Genomic DNA, 14,125 nt, shown 5'->3' on the forward strand with positions numbered 1-14,125 from the left:
CATATTAACAGTGGTAGTTAAGGTATTACATGTGTTTTATGTAGTTTAGCATCCTGAAAGTATGTTTTTAGAGTTGCAATATGATTCATATTTTGCATTGGTTCTGCTTTTAGTGGGAAGATAGTATCTTGACATTTTTTGGAGCTTCATATTATATTGGTTGCGGTATTTAGTTAGTTTAATTTTTATTGGTTTTTTAAGGTCAATCTTTGTTTTCCTTTTAAATATATCCGTGAACATGTTAGGAATGAATTGCGGTTTGGGAGTATATGTGACTTCAATTCAATACACAAACATAAAGGTGAAAATGAGAGTTCTTGATGCTCTTTTTTTAAAGTTCTCTCTGATTTATTAACTTGTGTTGCTTAGTGCTTCAATTTTAAGGACTCAGTGACAAATTGATGCTGTATTTGTACTACTGTTTTACTTGTGGGGAAAATTTGATGAGTTTTCTACGTTTTTATTTTGCAGTTCGTATTGTTTTGCTGGATGAGAATGGTGATGTGGTGGACTTAGACAAAGATAATGAGCTACTATCCTCGATCTCAAGGTTTTTGTTTATCCTTTATATTAAGCTGTAAATGCATAATAGTTTCTTTGAAATCTTATATAGATTCTATTTATAGTCATAGGGTCAACATAATATATTCAAAGAAACTCGTATTAATTTTATTTTCCTTGAGTTGTTGAATCAAACATGCATCCAAATTCTGTTTTAAATGGAAATAATGCAATTGAAGATTATTTACCTTTTTTTTTTTTTTTTTTTTTTTTTTGTTAGACTATAAATGAATGATTACATTGAATTGTGTACTTGATGCTGCACTCTCCCACGTAGATAGCGTGGGAGAAAACCATAAATTGGAGTTCTATGGAGTTCTTGAACACTTGCCTCAATTTATGATTAGGATTTCTACGATAATTGTATGTAACTCATTATAGAGCATAGTGGAAAAATTGGATCTAAAGGAAAGAGGAAACATTTTGGTCAAGATCAAATGTTACAAATGTCTAAAAGGCTATTATTAGCACATATTGACAAGTTTGGGGGTAAATTTATATTGTAAACACAAAAATTGGCAAATGTTGTACACATTTGCAAAACTTTTAGCTTTTTTTTTTTTTGGCAAATGTATATAATATTTGCCACTTTTTGTGTGTATACAATGTAAGCTTACATTACAAGTAGAAAGTAAACATATAAAGAAAAGAAGCTCAAACCAAGTTGGTGAACTTGAAGGGGGAAAAAAAGAAGAGGAAAAAGGCAACTCCCTAAATCAAAATTATTGTTCATGAACCTATTTACTCTTTTTATATATAGACTAGCCATTATGTTATTGTAGAGTAAATGTTTAAACCACTTTCTCAATTTAGGCTCAACAACACTGAAAACGCTACAGCCTTAAAATTATGCTTTTTTAAAATAGGGAATTGGTTTAGACTTTCTTCTGAAGTACTGCAAGTTCTTTAATATAAATTATAGGGAATTGGTCTAGACTTCCTTCTAAAGTATTGCAAGTTCTTTAGAAATATATTTTTACTCTCAACAATTTAGTTTCATCGTAATGATTGTCTCTAACGTTACCAAGAGTTTCAGTTTACTGTTCAAAAATAAATATTTTGTTCAGATTTTTATTGTTCAATTAAATTCTCTAAAGCCTCATTGTATGTAATGTAAACTGGATAGTGACAGTAAGAATCCTAAAATCATGAAAAAATTGTTGTTTGTTGTAATCACTTTGAATACTTGGGATATATTCTGATGTGTGCTTACTAATTAGGAACCTCATGATCTCTTGGTCATTGTTTGAAGCTTGCTCCAAGGGATTCTATTTTTCAGTGCTTTATAAAAAGGATTTGGTCCAACTATACATGTTATATTTTCCTCATTTTGATTAATGGTGATCATCATGTATCTAGAACAAGAGTCATATTTTTTCAAACTTTTATTTAAAATTTGCGAATAGATGTTATTACATTACTTTTCAAAATTTTTGCTATACACTAACATTAATCCGATTCTATTTTAGCAGTTTGTCTTACTAGATAGTAGATACAGCTGATTACTTGATTTTATTCTTTCCTATGTTCATAAAAGAATTTTGTTTGTTAATTTGTATTGTATGTATGGTGCAGTAAACAACATTCATTCCTAAATAGTTGGTCACCTTGTGTGATATGGTGATGTCAACTTATGAAGGTTTTATGACTTAAGACAACGGATACTTGAGAGCCTAAACCTTTGGTAGAGTAAGAAGTGTGGACCAGAAACAGAATTAGAAGTATAAGGAGTGAAGAGAAAGATCAATTTTTATGACGTATAATAATATTTTTTCATTATTTCATGACATATAATATATGTGTCTTCTTCAATTGGAATTTATTGTAGATGTGGGATTTATATTATGGGTGAAAGCTATAATAGGTTCTATACTTGATCTTATATCACTATTCAACGTACTAGCTAGCACGTGCCTTGCATGTGCAGCCCAAACTAGTATTTAAAAAAGATTCATTTGATTTTAGACATGTTTTTAAAAATTTTGACAGTAATTATTTATTTTTAAAACTTAAACTAAACATAAAATATGTCTATAAATATGAAGATATATTATTCATTTAATAAATTCTTTGTTGTATCAATCCTGTCCTAATTTTTCAAGAGTTATGGGGTTTTCGAGTCCTGTCCTATATTGCCTGTTTCAATGACTGTGTCAGTGTCAATCAGTGTCTTTGTCCACTCTCTCTAATTTTTTAGAATGTGTGTGGTGATGATGGTGTTTTATCATGGTTCATGTACCAAAAGCTTCTCGAGCTAGTGGAGTTCAAGTCGAAGGAAGTGATTTCTAGGGAAGCTACTCTACTTATTTTCATGTTTGAAGTTCCTAACGTTGCCAAGTAGGTTTCAATTTATTCAATCCATCAAATTGCATTGTCTTGCTTTCTTGGTAAACTGTTACTATTTTTTGCTAGATTATGTAGTTTGAATGCCATTGTCTTTAAATGGAACTATGGGGAAGTTTATTAAATTTTATTGAACAATAACTACTTTCGTTTTCTTTCATAGTACAGAAGAAGATGAAGTGTGCTACTGTCGTCCCACTGCCTGGTGTTACTCAAGATATTGCTGGATACAAGGTGAAGAGATTCTGAGTTTTATGGTTTATTAACTTAGAAAGTAAGGAGAGACTGAAAATCTAGTTTCATGTGTCTTTCACAGTTGATGTTGTTGCTTTTATGAGAAGCAAACTAATTGCAAGGAATTTATTTATGACTTAATTGGTTGATTGTCCCCACCCCCCAACCCAATTTTGCTAACTGTCTTACTAATTCTTATTTATTTTTTTACTTTTGATTTTCTTTTTTAGCTGGCAAGCGTTTGTAGGTTCACATGAGTAGGAAAATAAACTATCTGGCTTAGGTATCTGGTTTTATTGCCAAATTGTGGTCTATGGTGTTTGGTTTATTTGGAGTTTGTTGGGTGATGTTGAAGAATGTTGTTGAGTTGTTAGCTTGCTGGTCTGGTTGTTTTTGTTGTCATCGGAATGGGAATTTGTGGATGGTTCCCCCCACATTGTTTGATGTGGTGCTTATGGAGAGAGAGGAATGATTGGAATTTTGAGGATACAAAGAGAGCTATGCCTGACTTTAGAACCTTGTTGGACTGGATGTTAGCTTTGCATAGTCAGCCATTATGTTCTGTTTTTGATTTGATAGATTGATTTGTATAGTTGGGCCACACTATTTTTTTGATATCAACAAAATTGCATTACTTATATATATATATATATATATTTTTTTTTTTTTTAAAGTTTGTAACAAGCTAGTTTGGGACTAGCTTACAAGCTAGTTTTTTGCTTTTTAGCTTTTATTTACACCTTTTTAAAGCCTCACTTTTTTTTTTTTTACTTTTTCAAAGTACAAATATATTTAACATACTTTTAACAAAAAAAAAATTCAGCAAAAAATTAATAAATTATTCCCAAACGGACACTAAATCAGTTGCATAAACTTTATTTAAAGACAAGTTTTTAAGGTCAAGCTAAATTATCAATCATTTGTCTCTTTCCTTTTCTTTTTAAAATCTAATTTTTTATTCTATCTACTTTTTCCTTTCTCCCTCTGTTGTTGACCTGCTGTTGAATTCTTTTGGTTCAACATCTATGTATGCTTAAATGTTGACGTTGAATTGTTAAGCTGTAGATTACGCATCAGCCTAGCATATATGTCCTAGAAACTCCGGGTGTATTGGTTCCAAGTATCCCTGACGTAGAGACAGAACAGAAGCTGGCTCTTGCAGGTATCATGCTCTTGCAAATAATTTCTCTTTAGTTTCTTGTTAGATTTCTTACAGTACACATGTGAATGTGCACAAGCATATACACACAGCTACCTGCATGCTTTTTTAGTTTTAGATGTGCTAATCTTGCTTGAAAGATCAGTGTTGTAAACATTTAAAAATGAGTGAGTCTACAATCACGATTAAGAGAAGTCATAGACTACTCAACCTGAGCTGATTTGGTTGCAATAAAGAAATTGGATTCAGCTTACCAAATTCTTAAATGCACGTGAAGGTTCTGTAAAAGATTCAGTGATAGGTGAGAAGCAAATTGCACGATACTTGCTCGCAGTTTTAAATACTCAAGGGACTCCACTTCATTGGAAGCACTTGAACAGTAGGAGACTAGAAGGGGTTCGATATGATTCTAAGGAAAAACATGAGTATAATCTTAAAGAACAAATGCTTGAAATTTTAATCCATGGATCTCTCAACTTTATACGCAAGAATGTAGTTAGGGTAGTATACACGTAACACATTTATTTATTTACACATCTTACTTTGAATTACAATGACATAAATGTTTATTTTTACATAAAATACAAAATGCAAAATAACATATTTATATATTTATTTACATCACTTAAAAGCAAATTAAATAAAGGAAGTATTTATTTATTTACATCTTGTAATCCAAATTGTAATGAAGAAATGCTTGCGAATTATGGAAGGAACTTGTGACTTTGAATTGAGCAACATCTAGATTCTATTGGTTGTGACTTGTGTTGAACTCCTGAAATGAAATTTGTAGTTATATAGTATATTGGAAACTAGCAATGAGGATAATACTATGAAAAATTATTATACAAAAGAAAAATAAATAAATAAAAATTTAATATGTTCATTTAAGATTTTATGTGTCAATATCTTGCTGCCCCAACTTCAAAACACAATGTTCTAGAAACAAGATTCAATTCCTCCATGAATTAAATAGGATTAAATGTTTCTTCTTCTTCTCTCTCTCTCTCTTATTTGGAATCAGTGTGGGGAATATAAATATTTAGAAGACCGGTTTAGTTTTGGAAATTCAATTTCATCCAAAAAAATATCTTTGGTTTTAATTTAATTTGAATCTAATTTGGACAAAGAGGGCTTTAGCTGATTTTTTATATATTTATTTTATTTATATATAAATGAAATAGGGGGTTTGGGTTCATAGCAAAAAAAAGAAAAAAAGAAAAAGAAAAGAGAGTTGTAAAGACTATCTATAATAATAGGACAAAAATACTAATAAGAAGACAAACATGCGCTTACCTCATCATCTTCTCTTGGTAAATTTATGCTACTCTCATCAAGAACAATATGTGGTAAATGAGCGATCTCCTCAACATTTTCTACTCAAATCAGGACGACCATAAATCAACAATTCTGGTAGTGCCTCCATCCCCTCCGGGAGAGATGACAACTTAGGACAATTGTCAATCCAAAGTGTCTGAAGTGATTTCAGACGTGGTAGCCAATCCGGCAAAGCTGTTAAATTTTCACATCCTCCAATCCATAGCAGCTGTAAAGTGTTTGCAGATCCTTGGAGCCATTGGGGAAAAACCTCCAACTTTGGTAAACAGAAAAACATTAAAGTTTGGAGGCTCAACTTGAGATCTGCATTGTCTTCTTCTCCCGCTACCTCCATCAAACTAAGCTCTTTACAATCCCTAATTATCAGGGTCTCTAGGGCAGTTAGGTGTTTCATACTCAATGTCAAAGTGGTCAAACTTGGACAATTTCCAACCACCAATGTTCGAAGACAGGTGAGGCGCCCTTCCTCCATCCCTTCAAAAACACATTTTAGATTCACACATCTCCATATCCACAAAGATCGAAGAGAACTCAAGCAACCTACTGCGTTCTCTGACAAGCAAGTATGCTTTGTTGTAACAATAAAAAGCCTGAGGCTAATTATGTTTCCTATACCTTTTGGCAACCGTTCAAGATTGTGGCAATTTTCAAGCAGTAAAGTTTGCAAACTATGCAGCTTGCAAATGGAATCTGGAAGTTGCTTGATAATGTGATTAAATGATAGGTCGAGATATCTCAAATGTTTCAAACTTCCGATAGAACTTGGCAACACCTCGAAGGATGAATTTTTCAGATCAAGCACTCGCAAGTACTTAAATCTTGAGAAGCATGTTTCAAGTAAGGACATGGATTGGTCTGTTTGGAAAATAATAGTCTGGACTTTGCTCAACTTCTCTAATTGTGTTGTAACTTCTTGCCCATTGTCTAAAAATGATAGGTGACAAACTTCTGCAGCAAGGGCAGACTTCTTGGTCACTACTGAACACTCTCTTTTAGCAATTGAGAGTGCGAGATCATGGATAAGATCATGCATTTTAAAGGTAAAATACAAGATATTTTCTTGTTCAACATCTTGAAAGAAAGATCTCGACAACAACTCCTTGATATACAAGTTGCCAACTTCTTCCAACTCTAGATTTTCATCCTTAGGTGATTGAAGAATTCCAAGTGCCATCCAAAATTGAATCAAGAGAAGATTATTGAATACAAAATCCTTTGGGAAAATAGAACAATGTGCAAAACATGGCTTTAAGTGAAATGGCAATTGATTGTAACTGAGCTTCAATATAGGCAAGATGCCACTCTCTTGTTGATTTAAATTCCATATCTCATTATCTCTAATAGATATCCACTCATGTTCATCAACATTTGAATAGAGTAGGCAAGCTAAAGTATTTACTGCCAATGGAACCCCTCTACATTTTTTGACGATTTCTTTTCCAATTTCTAAGAGGTTTGGATATTGTTCTTCTTCTCCTTCCTTAAATGCCAATTTCACAAACAAAGACAAACAATCCTTTTGAGATAGACCATCTAAATTGTAAGACTCTACAGTGCTCATAATAGTGGCAACAGAGCTATTCCGTGTTGTCACTATGATTTTACTTCCATTGCAACCGCCAAGTAACAAATTTTTGAATTCAATCCATTTTATATGATCCTCATTCGAAACATCATCTAAGACAAGAAAAAATTTCTTATCTTTTATATGTTCTCTTAAACAAATTTGCAACTGATCTATGCTCAAATTCTCATCAATACCAACTGCTGATTTGAGGATTTCCGTTATCAATCTTTTAACATCAAAATCCTCAGACACACACACCCACATTTTCAATTGAAAATGTCTAACCACCTGTTCATCATTATACACCAACTTGGCAATTGTAGTCTTCCCCAAACCTCCAATCCCAACTATGGGAATTACACTAACATTTCCGTCAACATCATGCTGCATCAAAAGATTTATTATCTTTTTTTTGTCATCATCCCTACCGATGATATTCTGAGAAGGACTAAAGGAGTGGGTCATGTCCCTCCGGTACATTGTTGTCTTCCTATCTTCAAGTCGTGCAGCAAGATTGAATTCAGCCTTAATATCTGAAATATCATCTACCCTCTCCCTAATACCCTTGATTTTACGTGCCATTTCAAAACGGAATACAAGTGGATTAGAACCAGAAAAGAAATAACCGACCTTTTTGCGAGTGCTCCTGCTTCTCTTCATTACTTCCTTCTGCAGAATTTGATATTGAAATTCATCCAGGACATTCTCTGCATCATTAAGGACATCTTTGAGCTGTCCTAACCAATGGTTCAGCCTTTGGTCACTTTCTTGCTTCTCCTCAGCATCCAAGAGTACGGCCTTAATGGCTAACATGGTGCACTCAAGCTTTTTCAGATCGCTTTGTACACCCCATGCTGAGCTGAGCTCCTCGTAAATAAGGGAGCCAAGCAGCTCCACGATCCTCCCTGCAATGCAATAGGTATTTTGAGCCATGTTCTTGTGGTGGTGGGATGGAAAGGAATTTGATGGTTAAGTGAATCAATGCCTTTTTAAGTATTAGCAGCTGTTTTTATTATAGAGCAATTCCGAGAGGGCAGATATATAATTGCAAATAAGTGAAGCAAAATTGTATGTAGGTGGATTTGCTGCACCATGGATCATGACTTGACTTGGCACACAACTCTTTTTAGGCCGTAGGCAAAGCATGGAATAGGAATGACTTAAGCATTGAGACAAAGTATATATCTTTTAATTTGTTGGGGCGGAATCATTTTCCTTTACGTGTAAGTAAATTAACTATTCGATACATACTCTAGTTGAGAATAGATTTGGTGGAATCTCATTAATTGTTTGAAAGAAAAAAGAGGGGGCAAGTTAGAATCTGTGACATACTATGCAAAGAATGATGCCTTTCTTTCCAATGTTGGCTGGTGCAGGGGACATTCTTTGAGTTGATAAGGGATGTCGGCTAACGATATTCTCTCTTAAATTAAATATCTGTATCATACTAGTACTATGGATTACAATTGGCTTGGAATTGGGATTAGAATCTGATTCCTAGCTAGCAGTTCAATGTATTACATCAGAGAACAATTCATATCGTCCACTTCTAACAAATTAAATCAATGATTGCAGGTGTCTACTTACACAAACAAAACTGGTAAGGAGCTCGGGAGCTTTGGTGCCCTACATTTGCTTCTTTGCTTCAAGAGACATAAAAGAAAATGAAGAGCTTGCCTTTAGCTATGGTGAAGTGAGGTTAAGGTCTAATGGTCTGCAGTGCTTCTGTGGTAGCTCTTGTTGCTTTGGAACATTGCCTTCAGATAATACTTAGTTTTAGTTTTTTAGTTTTTCCTTGTACCGACCTAATGACCTTGAATTCTGTCTTCAATCTTCAAGTGATGAGATGGAGGGGAATGGAATATAGAAAAAGGCTTGGAGGAGGAGGGGATGTTGAGGGGAAGGTAGGTTGAAACTGTCCCAGAGCCCCCTCTTTTTTCTGGGGTGAGAAAGAAAATGATTGAAGAAAAAAGGAGCAAGAAAATGTATGTTTTATGGCCTTTTAATTTTAAGGCCATGTTAATTATTTTTGGGGTGAGAAAGAAAATGATTGAAGAAAAAAGGAGCAAGAAAATTTATGTTTCGTGGCCTTTAATTTTAAGGTCATGTTAATTCCTTATGTTGTTCAAAACATGTATAACAAATGGCCACTGACATCAAATTTGTTGTATTGAAAATGTGTGTAACTGTGTAAGTTGTATTCAAAATGTGTGTAACTCTGTAAGTTGTATTCAAAATGAGTTAAATTTGGCATTGGCTTGGAAAAGGTGATCTTTTGACAACAAAAAGGCAACAAATAAGCAATGGCTCACCATTCACGTTACTATAATTGTACACCAATTACGATTTCCCACCTTAGATTACAAATAATGAGAAATATATATTACAAATCCATAAAACATATTTTTTAGCATTGCTGGTTCCAACTTCCAAATTTTTTTTTTTTTTCAAAAATTCTTGCAGTTGGATTTGAAGTTTAGACTTAAAATATGGGTTTCTTCAAGTTTCTGTAAGACTTCTTCCATGTTTGGTCTTTCTTGTTCATTTGGAGTAGTACATTGAACAACTATTGATAATACATTTTGAAATTCAGTTACAATATAAGCCCCATTTAAGCATGGATTTGCCATGGCACTTATGCTTCCTCCTTTCATTATTGCATTCCTTGCCTGTATCAGTGACAAATGACAATAGAAATATATTCAGCTAATCCGTTGGAATTTACCATCTTAGGTGAAAAAACTAATAAAATAGTAACATGCTAGACTATATGGGAGACAACATGTTAATTAGAGCATACCTCTTTAACCAGAGATTCTGGCTTTCTTCCTGTCAAAACTTGAAGTAGCACAACCCCAAAATTGAAAACATCATTTGCGGTGGTTTCATCGTTTCGGTCTTCTTTAACTTGTAGTTTGATAACATGGGGTCTGAAATCTTAGGCTCTAGTTTCTCAGTCAGTAATAAGTTTGCTAACTGAGACACATTGGAGTATTAGTTATTAGCACCATCACACTTAGTATTAGCTATAGGTGAAATGAATTAATTTTACCTTTATGTCTCCATGAACTAATTTTTCCAATGGATTGGTATGAAGAAACCATAAGCCTCTTGCAATGCCAATAAATATCTGCATCCGTCGCTCCCGTGTCAAGATTACTGTCCTTTTGTCACCTGTTAGATACATTCATTGCTTATTACCAAGTTTGTGAAAATGGTATTGGAGAATAATTTATTTATTTATAATAAAAGGCAATAATATATGAGAAATTATTTAAAGAATAAGACATTATATGCATCTGGAATATGCTTTATCTATCTCACGAGTCACAACACGTGATCCTTCACAGTTGTGGGCTCTAAATATTATGAGAGAAATAATGCATATGTCGGATACATAAGATAATTATTTTGTCTTAGGTTCTTTGCTAATGGTTAGCAGCAATTTTGAAAGGTGCATACAACCTTCCTTTTTTTTTTTTTTTTTTTTTTGGAGAAAGAAAATTAAAACAGAAATTTTCCTATGTATTTGGAGGTAATTGGAAGTGCAAGTGACAGGATTGTAGAGAGGAATTGAGGGAGTTTTGTATGCACTTCCTTGTGGCATGCTATAAATCAAAAACCCATATTTTCATGAAAAAAAGCTTACCGAGAAGCCAGCTTGAAAGATCACCATTGACGCAGTACTCATAAACAAGACACTCATCTCCGCTGTCACAACACCCCACAGTACTCACCAAATTAGGATGCCTTATTTTCGCTTTCCAGAAAATCTCGTCAATAAAATTGTGAAGCTCAATGCCCTCATTAAGCCTCTTGATTGCTGCTTTCATTCCACTTGGCATTATTCCAACGTACATTTTCCCTGAACAAATTTCTTTGTTTCATTAGTTCAACTTGCATCTCATTAATGAGTTCAATAAATCAAGTGGTCACGACCATCATACCAAGAGTTCCCTCTCCAATCAAGTTTGAATTATTAAAAGAATCAGTAGCTTTAGCCATTTCATCAGGTGAGAATATATAGAGATCAGAGCAGTTTAAGGGTCTTTTGGCTTCATCCTCTGGTTCTTTTTTAAACACCACAACTGCCACAACCAACATGCATGAGGTCATTGAGATAGTCACAAAAGATGCAGTATTGAAGACCACTAATCTATCATGTATCTCACCTGATAGATTTTTCAGGTCCTTTTCATTTGCATATTGAATTCGCCTCCTTGTGAGAATATATAGAAGTGGAGCTAAGATGACAAGCACTGCTGCCACAATTACTGTAGCAAGGAGTTCCTTGGAATCCAGTAGATGTTCTTTGACTTCTTTCACACATTTAACAGTCAATTAAGACTAAAGTGCATTTTATTGTATAAGAGAAGTAGAAAAGCAAATAAAAATTTAGGTTCAATTTCTGTTCACTCACCTATTCTATGAGTTTGTGTAGGCCATGAAAACTCTGAAACACAAGGGAACAAAAACATTCAAACTAAGCAATGAAAGGGAATATGTTCCATAAATGAAAACTGGGAAATCTTACCTATTTCATTCCATGAACAAGAAAAAGTTCCTTGAACCCAGTTCTGGGAATCCACATCTGAGCTTGCAAGACTAACAAGGAGAGCTTCATTACACCTATTGCCATTTGAACGATCACCTTTTCGTAGAGCTTGTAATGACTGCCTATAAGACATGACACAATTAAAACATGTCTCATCACTATAATTACTAGCATATAAGTTTGTACAATTTGATCGGAAGGCATTATATCTCTCGATCCCAAGAAAACTTATGATTGCATCAATGGTACTTGAGCATAGTTCTGCTGTTGAAGAAGATATTAAATCTTGGAGTTCACATTTAGCAAGATTTGAACTCTGGTGAAGATTTTGGAATGTGTTACTGCAATCTTTGGCTTCAGCCAACTGGAGGAATATGGACCCAGAGTGGTTAGCTTCTATTGCCATTGCTTTGAAGAGAGATTGGAGGGCTAGGCCGCAGCATGCCTTCATTACAGAAGATGGGACAGAGTTTGCAGCTATGTCAAAGCACTCACTCTGTGCTTCATATGGGAATTGGCTAAAATTCAATTTGCAAGTACCTGAAACATAAGAATAAAGTTCTTTGAAGCAGTGGTTAAGGATAGAGATTGAGCTAACTTTGGCTATATATATATATATATATATATATTTTAGCATGCTTACTTGAATTTATCCTGCGAGGATTGCTTAGGAATATGAAGATGAATAGGAAGACATAGAGAATGGCCATTAGTGGTGATTTTGAGGTCTGATTTTCAGGTTTTCTTCTTTGTACTTGGCCAAACATGAGATTAATTTCTAGTCTCTATTCTCATGATTTTTGCACATACACCAAGAGAGTCGGTTTGGTGTTATTATTATTATTTTATGATTTATAAGCATGTTAGAAGATGAATTCTTAAATTATTAAAGTATGTAGAATAGATCCAGCTTATGACCAGTTCCCAGGAACTGGAAACAACCAGACGTGGACACATGTCTGTTGTATCCACGTGTCCACATTTGGATGTGTCTGATTAGGACAGTAATTAGACACAAGCAGAACCCTAGGATGGAACAAAATTTCTTTATTTCACTTGAAATGGAGAGAATTCAAAGTCCATTTCATGCTTAAGAATTTATTTTCTAAATATAATCAGGTAAAGAGTATTACGATATTTAAATTTTTAAATGACATCGTACCGAATACATCTTTAGATATGTAATATTTAGTTCAAACCATTAAATAGATCCGTTTCAAATTGATAGGAGACAAAGCACTGATACAAATATAGGCAAGCTGTGAAGTCAGACAAGTCAATATAGTTACCTTATATAATTTTATTGAATTTCATGTTTACAAAAATGTTTTCTCAGTTATTTGCTTTTAACCTAAAAATTTAATAGTTTAGAGGAGAATTTGATTAGTATAAGGCTGCCAATTCAAAGCTCTCAAAGAAGTAAAGAACACTAGAGCATATTCATAGTATATGGTTTGCAAAAACTTAAGCTGTTGTGATGAAATATAATGCTCATAGGATCATCTCCATTTGCCATTCAAATTGTCAAAGGGTCTTTCGAAATGAAAATTTAATTCCCATCAATCTAAATATAGTATGAGTATGACAGAGTGTATAAAAATTCCAACATATTATATTCATTTGTACAATAAATAGAAAGAATCCTTTAAGATGAATCAGAAATCCAAAACGAATTTCATTTACCCACTTCTAATTTATTTGGAAATGCCAAATAGCAAATTTCATCCTTGAATTGCTGTCACTATTTGCTTTTTCAGGTAAAGTTGTTGTAAATTTCAAATCTTAGCAAATTTAGCAAAATATAGAAAGAAATCAACATAGATTTACATTGTTTAGTGTGTCTACATCCACAAGAGCAAGCAACTGAAAAAAAAAAAATATATATATATATATATATATATATCACCATAACAAAGTGAAGGATTTACCTTAAATTGCGTTTCAAAAGAAACCCTAATCTGGTATATTGAAATTTCTTTATATACCCTAACCGTACCATGGTTCCACGCCACCCATGAGACCCCCAAACAAGAGTCTAATGTTACTTCTCATTAAAAAATTGAACCACTATCTCTAACCAGGGCCAGCCCAAGATAATTTGAGGCCTAAGGCAAAAATTTTAAAGGGCCCTTTTACATCTAAATATCACTTAAATAATACAATATTTAGTTTATTTTTTATGATATTTTTTTAATTTCAAATTTATTGCTAATTCATACTTATTAATATGGATAATTCACCCAAAATGAGCTAATGATACTTGTGGGGCTAGTGAATTCGCGGCCAGGCCCATTTTACATGAGGGCCCAGGGCCTAGGGCCCAAGCCGATGAGAGCCATTGCCGAGGACGACCTCCTACTCGGCACCT

At 33.6% G+C, this 14,125-nt stretch overlaps 3 protein-coding genes across 3 annotated transcripts in view; 1 reads left to right on the top strand and 2 right to left on the bottom strand.

The window, feature by feature from the left end:
* LOC126715617 (histone-lysine N-methyltransferase SUVR3) overlaps positions 1-9,468 on the top strand; it is a 28,552-nt gene extending 19,084 nt beyond the window's left edge. The window contains exon 3 of the transcript XR_007651886.1: positions 9,111-9,468. The gene's annotated coding sequence lies outside the window, so the exon portion shown is untranslated. The remainder of the gene's footprint in view (positions 1-9,110) is intronic.
* On the bottom strand, positions 4,805-8,327 carry LOC126715616 (putative disease resistance protein RGA3). Its single transcript, XM_050416316.1, has 2 exons — positions 5,594-8,327; positions 4,805-5,072 (listed from the first exon to the last, which is right to left on the bottom strand). The coding sequence occupies exon 1, from the start codon at positions 8,133-8,135 to the stop codon at positions 5,664-5,666; it is 2,472 nt and encodes an 823-aa protein (XP_050272273.1). The 5' UTR covers positions 8,136-8,327; the 3' UTR covers positions 4,805-5,072; positions 5,594-5,663.
* A 1,238-nt stretch (positions 9,469-10,706) lies between the features above and the next one.
* LOC126704933 (leucine-rich repeat receptor protein kinase MSP1-like) lies at positions 10,707-12,575 on the bottom strand. Its single transcript, XM_050403915.1, has 7 exons — positions 12,401-12,575; positions 11,724-12,297; positions 11,623-11,627; positions 11,375-11,521; positions 11,150-11,290; positions 10,852-11,067; positions 10,707-10,810 (listed from the first exon to the last, which is right to left on the bottom strand). Exons 1-7 carry the CDS (start codon positions 12,522-12,524, stop codon positions 10,707-10,709), a joined length of 1,311 nt encoding a protein of 436 aa, XP_050259872.1. The 5' UTR covers positions 12,525-12,575.
* Between the last annotated feature and the right edge of the window lie 1,550 nt (positions 12,576-14,125).

This window comes from Quercus robur, chromosome 2, assembly GCF_932294415.1.
Source record: "Quercus robur chromosome 2, dhQueRobu3.1, whole genome shotgun sequence".
Lineage (NCBI taxonomy): Eukaryota > Viridiplantae > Streptophyta > Magnoliopsida > Fagales > Fagaceae > Quercus > Quercus robur.

What these genes read in the sequence shown, in the direction of transcription:
- LOC126704933 (XM_050403915.1), bottom strand. Translation starts at nt 12,524, where the DNA reads ATGTTTGGCCAAGTACAAAGAAGAAAACCTGAAAATCAGACCTCAAAA. An exon ending in GGACCTGAAAAATCTATCAG is followed by an intron (nt 11,291 to 11,374) that starts GTGAGATACATG and finishes TGGTTGTGGCAG; the next exon opens with TTGTGGTGTTTAAAAAAGAA. An exon ending in GATTGGAGAGGGAACTCTTG is followed by an intron (nt 11,068 to 11,149) that starts GTATGATGGTCG and finishes AAATTTGTTCAG; the next exon opens with GGAAAATGTACGTTGGAATA.
- LOC126715616 (XM_050416316.1), bottom strand. Translation starts at nt 8,135, where the DNA reads ATGGCTCAAAATACCTATTGCATTGCAGGGAGGATCGTGGAGCTGCTT.